The sequence below is a fragment of the Octopus bimaculoides genome, chromosome 13 (genome assembly GCF_046866305.1).
Source record: "Octopus bimaculoides isolate indiv1 chromosome 13, ASM4686630v1, whole genome shotgun sequence".
Classification (NCBI taxonomy): domain Eukaryota; kingdom Metazoa; phylum Mollusca; class Cephalopoda; order Octopoda; family Octopodidae; genus Octopus; species Octopus bimaculoides.
In genome coordinates this window covers 34,934,711-34,948,536 of record NC_142940.1, presented here as the reverse complement: position 1 = coordinate 34,948,536, position 13,826 = coordinate 34,934,711, and the positions used below count along the sequence as shown (strand labels likewise).

Here is a 13,826-nt window from a genome sequence, read left to right as displayed (position 1 = left end):
GGATGATGATAACGATGACAACAACAAAACCGAAAATTGCAGCAGCAATAGCAACAACAACAACTATTCATTTAAAGTTTGGCACAAAGTCAGCAATTTTAAGAGTCATTTACATAAAATCCAGTGCTCAACTGGTAAAGGCACAAGTGGCCACAGCGAGATTTTGTGCTTAGCACGAAAAGAAAAGAAAGAAATACCACTAAACTGTCTGTCTGAAGCACCATCAACTCTACCACTGACTGCCTAAATAATAATCACATTGATCACCTTGACCGGCCAATGTCGGATGTCTCTCAATCCGTTGGCCATAACATTTCATTCATTCCGTCGTTCTTGATTTCACCCTCCTTCTCCATTGCGGTCCCATTATTTTCTTTATATCGTCAATCCACCTGAGTGGTAGCCTTCCGAGTGGTAGTTTCCATTCGTGCAGGTACCACTCCACTGCAAGGATCCACCAATTATCGGTGCACTGTGAGATATGTCTGGCCTGTCTGAATTCGTTTGGATAGTATCCGGCGATAAAGTCTCTCGTTTCGGATGTGATCTCTCTAGGATATTCCAAGCATCGACCTTTCCATGGCTCTTTGCGTCCTTTATCAACTATTGTTTCTCCCTCTTCGTCATCGCCCACGTTTCACTTGCACGAAGCATTGCAGGTAGAACAGTTCTGTTTAAGACATTTGCGCAAGTGGTTTTTTTCAGCACATCCTTTGCTGAAATGAACGCTCTCCAGCTTAGTCTTATTCGCCAACAATTGTAAACTTCGCCTTTGAAGCGCCAAACCGACATTTTTATTCCATTAACTTCATTCACTAGATACGGGCATGCTGTAGCATGCCCTTCAAGTGTTTTGCCGACTGGATCATGTTAACATCAATACATATTTTGAATAGTGTTCTTATCGATTACTAGTTATCGAACTGCTACGAAGAGACACAAAGAAACATAAAGACATCTGTCTTAGTTCAGTGTAGACATAAACTTATAAATTCCCACCAATACACACCTGTACACACATACGTATACCCGTGTATATATATATATATATATATATATATATATATATATATATATATATATATATATATATATATATATATATATATATATATATATATATATATATATATACATAAATATATACATGCGTGTATATATATATATATATATATATATATATATATATATATATATATATATATATATATACACTTTTAACCAAAAGTAAGACGACAGTAAATCAAAATTCCATAAATAATATTCAATTTTATTTATTCTCGAATGTATAACAATTGAATGTTGTGAGTTAAAATCAACTTTTTTTTTCAACATATGTCTATTTATTAGCAAAGTCTCATACAATAAATTTTTGTTTTAATCTTGGAATTAAATGGGTTTTCATTTACTCAGGTGACTTCTGTCCAACCTTGTATATATATATATATATATACATATATATATATATATATACAATGTATATATAGACACACACACACACACACACACACACACACACACACACACACACACACACACACACACACACACACACATATATATATATACGTCTGTGCACACGTTTGAATGTGGTGTGTGCCAGAGGGTTTGCAAATCCAATGGGGGTCTTAAAAGACATGTTAGGATCCACAATGAGCAGAACTTACTTGCAGGTATTGGTAGTGCAAATCAGAGGTGCAATCTGTGTGGGTGTTTTTTCAAAACACTGTCTGGTTTAAAAAGCCACATCAGACGCCATGAAAGGGCTAAGGTGTAGGTGCAGGAGGTGGTCAAACTCTGTTTAAGGAGTAGACAACCACCATATATATATATACACATATATAATACATAAGAAACGAACATGACACAATTGCAGTTTGTTCAGGCGGTTCTCAGTCAATATCCAAGGGACGTCTACACAATTTTCGTCAACTATATTTCCGTGAAAGATACTGCTGAACCCGAGGATAGAGAAAGACACATATGCCGGAAATGTTTCTAACCAGGATTGGACCCTGAATCACGTGGTTTCGAAGCAACTATTCAATCAAACCGTTGTACCTGCACTTTTGTTTTTTAGATAAAAGCATATGTGTATCCTTTTGTCTGGTCTCTTTACTGAGAACTTCTCATGTAGGATTTCAAAAATAAATAACGCGTTGTTTTTGCTTTGGGTATTTTTTTTATTTTTCATGTTTCAACATGTGGTGGAAACAATTAGTGGGTTTGTGATTTTATAGACCGCAAGTAATACTAACAACAAAGCTATATGTATATATATATACATATATATATAATATATATATATATATATATATATATATATATATATATATATATATATATATATATATATATACACATTCCTTCGGCGACATTTATTAACTATGAGCTACATTACACCGACAAGTCTGAAACTTTTTCGTCGTAGAGCCCATTATATGGTTTTCCAAAAATCATAGAATCCATTTCTATATTCTGACAACTTCATTCAGCGTCACTTCAAACTAGATAACAAATTAAACAAACATTATTTAGAGAAGGAATAGTTCCTAACAAAAACCAAACATAAACAATCATTGCCATGAGAGGGACCGTAAAATTTGATTATTAGATAATTATTATTAAAACTTTTTCTAAGATCTCTTAACTTGTAGAAATTGTAGAAATAATTTTTCACGGAATTTAATTTGCAAACCATTGGATTGAGCTATTGACAAAATATCTTTCCAAGTTTGTCACTCATCTTGATAAACGATGGTATCTGAAATATTGGTTAACTATTTGCATCATCTTATCAAATACTGACATTAATATCTCTCCAACATGTAAAACACTTTCAAGACTTCTTACTTCATACTACCACAATCCATCAAAAATACAACCGCTACTATTCGCAATGCCATCTTTAGGGAAGCGTGAGATACACAGCTGTCCCACTTTGAACACTCTATAGCAGTGTTTCCCAACCTTTTTTCCCGGCGCCCCACTTTTTCATAGCAAAAGTTTTTACGCCCCACCTTTTCCCATGTCCACTCACATTTACAAGTACATGTGGGCCTACTTACAATTGAAAAAAATCAAAAATTAAAAAATTGTATTCAAAATACAAAAAAATAGCTTGAGAATTGAAACAACAGGCACTGAAAGTGCATAACACCCAATAAATCGATAAAATTATTACGATTTCTCATGTTTTTAAAAAATGTCAATTTATAAAGAATAAAGAAACACGTTTTTTCAGTTCAATTATTTGACGGTCAGCTCGACTAATTTAGTGAGAACCCTGTGCCTGATGCATACAGCACAAGTTTTTAATTTGAGGAGATAACTTTGTTAATTTCAGTCGTAAATCGCCACGTTTTGTAATCTCAAGCCGGTTTCTCTTGGCTTCGAGCAAATTATCAACTGCACTAAAACCACATTCGACCAAATAAGACGAAGGGAAAGGAATCAGTAGCTCTCTCGCTGATGTAGAAATTTTAGGATATTTTCTTTCAACCTCGTCATATAGCCACATCTTTGTACCTTTCAATTTAAACAAAGTCTTCACTGATTCATCATGTTGTAATTCTGATAACTCTTCTTGGTATTGGATTGTAGCATCAGAAACGTTAATCAGAAGCGGTTGAGTTAACCAAGAAGGAAAATTCATTGCCTTTAAATCGCAAAATCTGTCATTGAAATCCTTTATCAAGATATTTAAATGATCAATAATTACAATGCCAGCATCATTCGTTATTTCACATTTACTCAACCAGTAAGGTTCACTGAAATTTCTTTTGGAAAATTTCTTTTTCCATAATTCGAGAGCTGTAATAAATCCAAAAATCTTTGCTTTTGCATCAATAAGTGTCATGTTTGCACCTTGAAGTTGTTTATTCAAGTTTCCAAGTTTCTCAAATATGTCTGTCAAATAACTGACAAATGCTTTTCCATCCGTTGTTGACAGCAATTTCATTTCACATTTATCACTAAGAAAGTCGTTAATCTGATCAAATAATTCCATGAACCTCTTTAAGCAGTTTCCACTTGATAGCCATCTTACTTCTGTATGAAGCAATAATCGAACATGTTCGGCACTTTGATTTATACAAAACTGCTTAAAAAGACGTTCAGATTTAGAATTTCTTTTAATGCTGTTGACACACTTGAAGAATCTTGTTAAGAACAGGGGACAATTTCTTGGCAACCAAGTTTTCTCGGTGTATTACACAATGGACAGTCAACATGTTTGGATTTTCATCCTTCATCATTTTTAAGCATCTCGTATTCTTGCCCATCATGGCAGGTGCACCGTCTGCCGCACATGCCAGTAAGTTTTCCTTTGGTATTTTGTTTGCATCCAAATAATGTTTGATTTTGATGTAAATATCATTTGCAGTTGTGGTGGTTTCAAACGATTCGCAGAACAGCATCTCTTCCTGAAACTCCTCGTGGTCAATATACCTCACATAAGTCAATAACAGAGCCTCACTGTCCCGGATTGTGGATTCGTCCATTTGTAATGAAAACTTACGCAATTTTAATTTCTCAATGAGCTGGCTTTCAACATCTTGCCCCATTTCATCTATTCTGTTCGAGACAGTGTTATTACTGAGTGGCATAGTCCTGATATCTCCATCATCTTTTTGTAATACAGTTTTTAAGAATATTGAGATAGCAGGTTTAATCAGTTGCTCTCCAATAGTGTGATTCTTTCCATGTTTTGCTATAAGCAAGGAGATTTCGTAGCTGGCTTCAAGGGCACGAGTATGAGGCGCTTGTTTTGCATGAAATAGTGAAGTGAGTTTTGTTCGGTTTTTAAATTTTTCTTTCAATGATTTGAAGTATTCCAAATCTAAATTAGAATTATTAGGATGTCTTACCTTTAAGTGCGCTTCCAGCCTACCTGCCTTCATTGACTCATTGCTCATCGTCTGATATCATAATAAGCAAAACGGTTTACGCTCATCATGCTCATCAGGAATGAATCCAAACTTCAAAAACTCCACCGCGTATTGACGAGTCTTCTTCTTGTTTGGTTTGCTCATTTTCAATAGGGCTAACAAAAGATATTAAAATTGAAAGGTACAGTATTGAAAGTCTCGGGAGATGACACAAATCCAAGAAAGCGATGGAGACGATGAATTTTGCAGTGTGAAAAGAAAGTGATTCGTGGAAACAACCGGCAACAACGAGTCACCTGAGCTGAGTTGGCTGCTGCCTTGAAAGAATCACTGCATAGTTTATGTTGAAATAAAGAGCTGTGGTTTAACCCCAATTTATAGACTATTTTTTGCCGTCGGTTATAACAAAGCTTAGATGCGCGCACTCTTCAGTATAAACTAATTGAGGCAATTGATTGGCTTATCTGAATAGTAATGCCAGCAGTACCTGTCGATGAAAATTTCATGCATCATTTACTGCCTGTAGTGATTCATGCTACATGTATAGGGATGCGCGTAAGTTTATTGCTCAGTGCGGGATCTTCTTTGTCTCGCTGGGGTGCGAGAGTTTCCGATGTGGAGGCTTCAAAGGAAAGACGGAATCTAAGGTTGTGCCTGCGATGACCGCTCGTCATGTACAAATGTTTTCACAGCCCACGTCTATGCCCCGCGCCCAACCTGAATTTTCTCAGGCCCCACCAGTGGGGCGTACGCCCCACCTTGGGAATCACTGCTCTATAGAGAATTATTTATCGAAGAAACGGCTTCCTGACGACAGAGACTTATGCACAATGGCCAAATACAACATACACATCAAAGATTGGTGCCAGCGTTCTTATTTTGAATTGTAAACTTTAATACACAGGATGTTACATAAGATGAATGATTCGAATAAAAAAGAAATTCGGCTTTCCGAGAAAGACATCGTAAACGCATGTTTATGAACAAGAACGTCGTAGTTGCCATTCAAGCCATGTAGTTCAATATCGATAACCAGTGGATAAGCGACATTATTCTGATGATAAAAAAAAATTATATAAAATATGAAAACACAAATCCACCGACATTGCATAACTGAGTTTTTCTGGTTACTCTGAATAATATGACTCAAAACATTTCCTCCAGTTCCTACTTGAACACAAATCACTCGGACCTAAGAATTAAACCATGGAATACAATCTACAGAATCAAATTCTCCCAGGTTTTCACTCATAGAGTATCGATAATGATATAAAGTCAACACTATATGTATTATATATCTGTTGCCATTTATTTTTTGTTTCAGTCATTATACTGGGGAACTACCTTGAAGAAATTGCAATCGAAGAAATCGACCCTATTACTTATTATTATTATTATGTAAAGCCTGACACGTGTTCTATTGTTCTCTTTTGTCAGACTTCTAAGTTACAATGACGTAAGCAAATCAACACCAGCTGTCAAGCTGTAATACGGGAAAAATTCATACACACACGCATATGCATATATACAACGGACTTCAGTTTCCGTCCACCAACCCATTTACAAGGCTTTGGTCAGCCTGAAGCAAGAGCAGAAGACAGTCAAGGTGCCACGCAGTGGGATTGAACCCGGAACCATGTGGCTGGGAAGCAAAACTTGTTATCACACAACCACGCTTGCGCATGTATGTATGTATGTATGTATGTATGTGTCGGTTCAACGATTATCTAGCAATAGCAGGCTCTCAGAAATTCCGGGTCAGTATCCGGCGTGTTTGAAAACCATTCCGAGTGAGGAACCCCTCGTTTATTTTTTAAAGATTGTCTCTAGGAGAAGGTCACCCTGGTATAAAACTGTATTTGCAGGGCAGGGCATTTGATGTACTGGGGATCTTGCGTTTGTGATTATCACTGTTCCACAGTCCATAGCCAGAGATTCCCACTGGCACTGGTTCTCTTGTTCTGTCTTGTCGGTAGATCATGTCAATAGAGTGGAGAGGGTCTGTGAAATGTTGCCCGACATTCTGGCGGAGGGTACTTTGGAGTGCGTGAGGTCGAAGTCGACTCAATACAGAAAGAGCCGGTTTTTAACCTAGATCCAAGGTGCCTTCATTGGAATTTCAACATCTACAAGGTATTTTTGTTTGTCTGTCTGTCTGTCTGTCTGTCTGTATGTATGTATGTATGTATGTAGCGTGTATATGGGTTGATGATCATAAGCTACGGCTGCTAAAAGGAACCGTGGTTAGTACAGTTAGAAAAGCGAGAGATGGAAAAGTTGTAGCTCATGTGTGGTGGGGGACAGTAGATGGAAGTTAATATGTGCTGGCTGGTATATATACAGAGTGTGATGCGTAAATTGTCGCCATCTTATAATTTTAATTTTGCGCATGTGCATTGCTTGATTATGATTTTGTCGACTAAACAAGATAGTAGAGTCAGTTGGGCACCATCTGTGAGAAAAAGAGTACCATGAAGCAATTCACTCTAGCAGAAATTTGGAAACGACATGCTATACCGCTTGGCATTCGCGGCGGAAGCCTCAATGCGAACATTTCAAAGAGTTTGGGTACAATGTGAGGACATATACCGATAGTGATAAAAGTCAAACATCCAGTCAACATCATATTGTTTCGAGGGATCACTAGTGATGGTGACGTTATGTCTCCATTCATCTTCCCACACGGCCTCGAACTCAACAAGGAGGCCTACATCAAATGCCTGTAGGAGGTAATGCTGCCTTGGGTCAAGAAGGTGACAAATCCTATGTTTGACAATAGGATTCTGCACCATGCCACACAGGCAAGAGAACCCAATCATGGTTGTCAGACAATTTCTGCGACCATATTACCTGTAACATCTGGCCACCTAACTCCCCAAACTGCAACCCGCTTCATCATCATGTGTGAGCCGCAGTTGAGCGAGAGACAACTAAAACTCTTTGTAACACCAAAGGTGAACTGAAGGCAAGGATTATGGCAGCATTCACCAACTTAAACAAAGAGACCATCCAGAAAAGTTGCAGGAGATTCCGGAGTTGTCCGGGGGCCGTGGTTGAAGCCAATGGCGATTTTATTAAATAAATATACTCTTTAGTATTTCAAGATATTTCTTTGTAATTTTGGTAAATATACCTGTTAAAAGAAGGTGTCTGTTATTTTCATTTTGTTTCTTAAGTGAACGGGAAGGCCTGCTTTGCTTCGTGCAACAAAATCACAATGACATGTAAGGTTTCCATTTAGAGGAGCAGCGTTTTGCCAACGTGACTTCATGCTTGCATGAAGTTGGTCCCGATGTTTGATTCGAGTTTGTTCAAATCTTTGAGCTGGGGAGAAGCAGGACTGATGTCAGGTCCTGCGTTCTGATGCTTTGTTTGCACAAGAAAAAAAAGGGGATGTTGCATCACTTTAGATTTGTCTTTTAGTTTGTCTCTGAAGCGCAAAAGTCGCCTTTCAACTAACCTTCCTTTGAGAATTGGCCAAAGAGAAGATGCTTCGGAATTTTGATATCACTCATACGTGAGAGATGACCTGACCATCTACACTGTATCAATACCTGATATGTTACATTTTGTTAATATCTCACTCTTATGAATGTGATCACTCAGTTTTATGTTGGCGATACGCAAGCATCGCGTATGAAAGGTTTCAAGCTGGTTGATGTGCATTTGTTATTGAGTCCAATATTCAGCAGCATAAAGCAATCTTGGCAAGAAGACCGACTTATATACATTGACGTCGTAGCTGTCTCAATGCCTTTGTTAAAGCTTACCGAAAGACATATACAGTAGACACAGCAGCGGGAAGGGCTGATGGCCAAGCTCAGTTTTTTTTATGCTAATGGTCTGACCAAAATCCTTCGAAGCACACGAGAAGTTTAGAATCCATAACATGTCCTCAAGTTCAGTTCTATATTTAAGAGATGAGGAATTATGTACATTATTTACATTATTTACATTTGACGGATATTTAGTCCTCATCTTGTTTGTTGTTAACACAACATTTCGGCTGATATACCTCCCAGTCTTCATCAGGTATCTTGCGGAAATCTCGAACCTGGGTTCTCATTCCAATAACAGATAGAGAACACCACTGGAAAATACGAAAACTAAAAGAATCAGCACATATGTTAGAACACATATGTAAGCTCTAAAATTCCCTACATAATTGCCCACGGGCATATGGCGTAGTGGTTAAAAGCGCGGGTTACTAACCCCAAGATTCCAAGTTCGATTCCAGACAGTGACCTGAATAATAATAATAATAATAATAATAATAACAACAACAACAACAACAACAACATCGAAAAATACCTTAGGAATGCGAACCCAGGTTCGAAATTTCCCCAAGGCACCTGATGATGGCTGGAGGATATATCAACCGAAACGTTGTATTAACAACAAACAAGATGAGGACAAATATCCGTCAAATGTAAATAAAGTAAATAATGTCCTCAAGATGTATAGAATCCATTGCATGTCCTACAAGTGCACAATCGTCTGCGAAGAGCAAATCTCGAACTGTTTGCACTAAAGTTTTCATTTTTGCTTCGAAGCGCTGTTGGTTGAAAAAGCCTCCACCAGTTCTATACTCAAATTTTATTCCTTTAACACACACGAAAGTTGTTACCAACATGATGGAGAAATCCAAAGCAAATAAGAGTGGTGCAAGAACACAATCTTTTTGTCCCATCTAAGACTGTAAATGAATCGGACACTTCCCCACTAGATCTGACAGATGTCATCATTCCTTGATGAAAAGAAATGATGACATTCAACATCTCTCAGGTTGCTTTCTAAGGACAACCCAAATGGCATCCCTAGATACGGTGTCGAAAGCTTTAGTCAGATCTACAAAAGTGACAAGAAGATATCGGTTGTGCTTACGAGACATTTCTTGCAGTTGCCTTAGGCTGAAAATTATATCCACTTGTCTCTACCAGCCCGAAATCCACATTGATATTTAGGCAACACCAAGCTTGCAAGGACATGATTTAGTCTGTTTAAACCCTCTCATTGATCTTCCCGATAACACACAAAAGGGATATCTCTATGGTTGTCACATTCACTTTTGTTGCCGTTGTACTCTTAACGAGGGACAATAGAAGCGTCTTTAAACTCCTGTGGGACTGATCCTGATTCCCAGATTAAAGAGAAGAGTTTACGTAACTTGTTCAGCAGGAGACTACTGCCAAAGGCGGCGAGCTGGCAGAAACGTTAGCACGCCGGTCGAAATGCTTAGCAGTATTTCGTCTGACTTTACGTTCTCAGTTCAAATTCTGCCAAGGTAGACTTTGCCTTTCATCCTTTCGGGGTCGATAAATTAAGTACCAGTTACGCACTTGGGTCGATGTAATTGACTTAATCCCTTTGTCTGTCCTTGTGTGTCCAACAAACACCAAGCAAGCTCGATGGGGTTGCCAGTTTATATATATATTGTACTGGTTGCAAATGCATTTGGTGTTGAGGCCTGTTTTCATTATTTTGTTTTTATAATTGTTTGTAGTCAGGCATTGGTCTTGAGCAGTTAGAATCAGTCCTTTCGTTTCGGCTTTTAGTCCAGACCTTTTGAGCCATTGTTGGCTTTTACTTAGGCTCACTTTCCCTCTGTCAAGCCTTGCAGGGTATTCGCCATGATGTGACTTTTTTCTCTCCATTTCTTCTTCAGTATATTTTGCAATTCAGTTTTCATATTGTTCTTTGTCTCTTTGACCATTTCTGCAATGTTTTCATCTGAGGTCAATGTATCAGTGTAGTTTGTTTCTGTTTTGTATTTTATCGCCTTCTTATGTATTGAGAAAGGCGTTTTATTTTTCTTGTGTTGCTTTACTACATGCAGTAGTCTTCCACTTTTTTGTTTCTTAGTACTTTGCTAGTCCAACTGTTGTCATTTTATGATAGGTTTCTATCTGTATCAGGCCACGGCCTCCTTCTGAGCGGGGTAGATATATTCTATCTGCATCTGCATTGGGGTGATGACTTTGATACGCTGCTATTAGTTTTCAGGGCTTTCTTTCTAGGTTTTTCAATTCACTGATCTTCCAGTTCATTATGTTGAAGGTGCAATTTATGACTGATGTGGCTAGCGTTTTATCCCTATTATCTTACTTTTAGCATTGAATTCAGTGTTTGATATTAGTCTAACACTTCTGTAATACTCTCTCCTAATTTTCTCTTTCTCTGTGTATTGTATTTTAACTGTTTCGTCTATTCCTAGATATTTGTACAGGCAGTTGTGGTCTAATTCTCTGATTTCTGTACCCATGTCGAGTGCAGTGTTTTCAGCGCTGAATAATTTGCCTCTTCTCAGTGTGACTCTGTCCAACCCCATGCTCATTCCGATGTCATTGCTGAAACTCTGGACGATTTTGATAAGGTTTCTCTGTTCCATGATACTTTTAGCGGAAAGTTTTATGTCATTCATGTACAGGAAATAGTTTATTTTTTGTCCATAGTGCCTATAACCCATGGTGGTTTTAATTAACGAGTTTGTTAGCGGTGTCTGAGCAAGGCAAACTAGCAAGGGTAATAGAAAATCCGCCTTGTTATAGGTATACGGCAGGTTTTAATGACTTGATTCATTTTTCATTATTATACTGGTTTGGCATCGCATGTTTGATATATTTAATAGTGTTAGAGCTACTTTATTTGTATGGAGAGACTCCAGTATCTATGAGCGTGGAACACTGTCGAATGCTTTCTGGTAATCAATCCAAGTCAAGTCCATGCCTTTCTTCTCTTACAGTCCTTTAAAATGGTCATGTTTACCAGAAGTTACTCCTTACAGCCATTCATTCCTCTTCGGCACCCTTTTTGTTCTTCTGGTAAAACATTATTTTTCTCCAGGGGCTTTCAAAGTCTATTATAGATGACTGATGTTAGAGTTTTGTAGATATTGATAGGCATGTTATTGATCTGAAATTCTGTAGGTGTACGGTGTCTTTGTTTTTCGGAATTAGGATGGTTTGTCCTTCTAACATCCAGTTTGGTGTTGATCCTGGCTCGTTTATCAATAAATTGAACGCTGCTGCTTAGTGGTTATAGTGTTTCAACCAGAATTTGGGGACCTTATGTACCCCTAGGGTTTTTCAGTTGCTGGTACTCCTCAACGTGTCCATGATCTCTTGGCCCGTGATGGTGGGCCACATCTGTTGTTTTATTGCGTTCTTCCTTTCCTTTTCCCTACTTATCTGCTGAGCATATTTTGTTGTGTTTTTTTTTTGTTTTTTTGGTTTACTCCAGCATGACTGAACCGCTGATGTTGGCATGGCATCTATTGATATAGTTTTTTTGTTTAATTTTCTATAAAAACTTTTGTGTTTATTTTGAATTCCGTTTTTCATACCGTTTATGCGGCAAGTTTTTGCTGCTGTGCCCTGTTTAATTTTTTTCCTTTTAATTCCCAGGTATCTTCTTTATTTTTTCATGTTGTATTGTTTTGTTATATGGGCTTTTAAAATTTTTTTCTTATCTGATCCTGTTTGCTCTAATCCACAAAGTAGTGTTAAGTCTTTCTTTTGTTATTGAATTTTATTAATTATGATCTGTTTCTATTTTGGGGTTTGAGATTTGCTTGGAATTTTCTTTTTCTTTGTAAGTGTCAAATCCAGCTGTTGAGTAGATCAGTCATTTCCTTTGTTGATATCTAGAGTATCTTTTGATATGTTCATTATTATTTGTAAGGCTCTGTTGCATCTATTTCTCCTTCCATAGAGCTGTTTATTTTTCTGTAGCCTGGAGAGACCTTCACGCTGGTCCATATTTATCGACTGTGTGATGTTTAATTCAACTTCTACTTTTGTTATTTCTTCACTCGGTTCATCACCGTCCTCGGTTATAGCCGGTCTGTTATTGTGTGTGCTATTTTGTTTGTTGTTTTCTGCTTCAGTAATCGACTGTCTAGATGTGTTGTTGATTTGCTGTGTTGTACTGTTCGATTTATTTCTGGATTGGGTAGCTGTGCGGAGATTTTCTTCTGGTTTAGCCTTTTATTTACTGTTCGTAGTATTATCTCTGTTGTGTTTCCGTTTTTCTTATGTGGTGTCATGCGTTTTCGGAGATATAATGTCTGGTGTGCTGTTTTTGCCAGATTACCTTTTAGCTACGAGGTGTTTTGTTTCATTATCTGTGTACATTTTATCTGTTATTTTGTCTATTTCGGTTTGGGGTGGTTCTCCCACTCGCAGGATATATCATCAGACATTCTCACGAGTATTCTCCGAGACATTTCCCCTTCTATTAGTATTTTTTTCTTTTCCATATTTGGTATGTTTCTCTTGTTATCCCTGTGTTTCTCGTGTAGCAATGTAGAATGCATATAACACTTCGATGTAGTCGTCTTCTGTCCACGGTTCTCTTTTGGTTTTATTTTTCATAGATAAAAATTTCTCTTTATTTCTTTTCGAATATTTATTACCGAGCATATCTGTTTTTTTTGTCTCTATTTAAAATGAGACGTGTTGCATTTTATATTTATTCTTATTATTATTTGTCTCGTTTAATTTGTTTAACACTGTGTTCTACGTTGTCTTGTTCATGTATGAAATGTACCAGTGCGTGCGTGAACCTTATAAACATTACTTTTACGTGTATTTGTGTAGAAATGAGACTGCGTATACGATTATTATTTGAACTCATATTCTTTTTCTCTGTAGCGACATCGCATTCTCGCGTATTGTTTCAATTCTTCTATAGGTAAATCGCATTTCCGCATGTTCTTTGTAATTTCATACACGTGTCTTTCTGTGACAACGTGCCTGACAAATTGTATTCTAATCATTCCAAGAACTCGGATTATGGTCTCAAAACATATGCAATTTGTGGAAACGCGCGTAGCGATACATTAAGATATTTATAAACTCCATCCATGGATGATTATTATTATTATTATTATTATTATTATTATTATTATTATTATTATTATTATTATTATTAGACAAT

General features: G+C 37.2%; 2 protein-coding genes across 2 annotated transcripts; both read right to left on the bottom strand.

Annotated features, from left to right (window-relative positions):
• Nucleotides 1-3,274: 3,274 nt before the first annotated feature.
• On the bottom strand, nucleotides 3,275-4,009 carry LOC149132880 (protein ZBED8-like). Its single transcript, XM_089361312.1, has one exon. The coding sequence runs from the start codon at nucleotides 4,007-4,009 to the stop codon at nucleotides 3,275-3,277; it is 735 nt and encodes a 244-aa protein (XP_089217438.1).
• A 124-nt stretch (nucleotides 4,010-4,133) lies between these two features.
• On the bottom strand, nucleotides 4,134-4,916 carry LOC149132879 (zinc finger MYM-type protein 6-like). The gene has a single exon (XM_089361311.1). It carries the CDS (start codon nucleotides 4,914-4,916, stop codon nucleotides 4,134-4,136), a length of 783 nt encoding a protein of 260 aa, XP_089217437.1.
• Nucleotides 4,917-13,826: the final 8,910 nt, after the last annotated feature.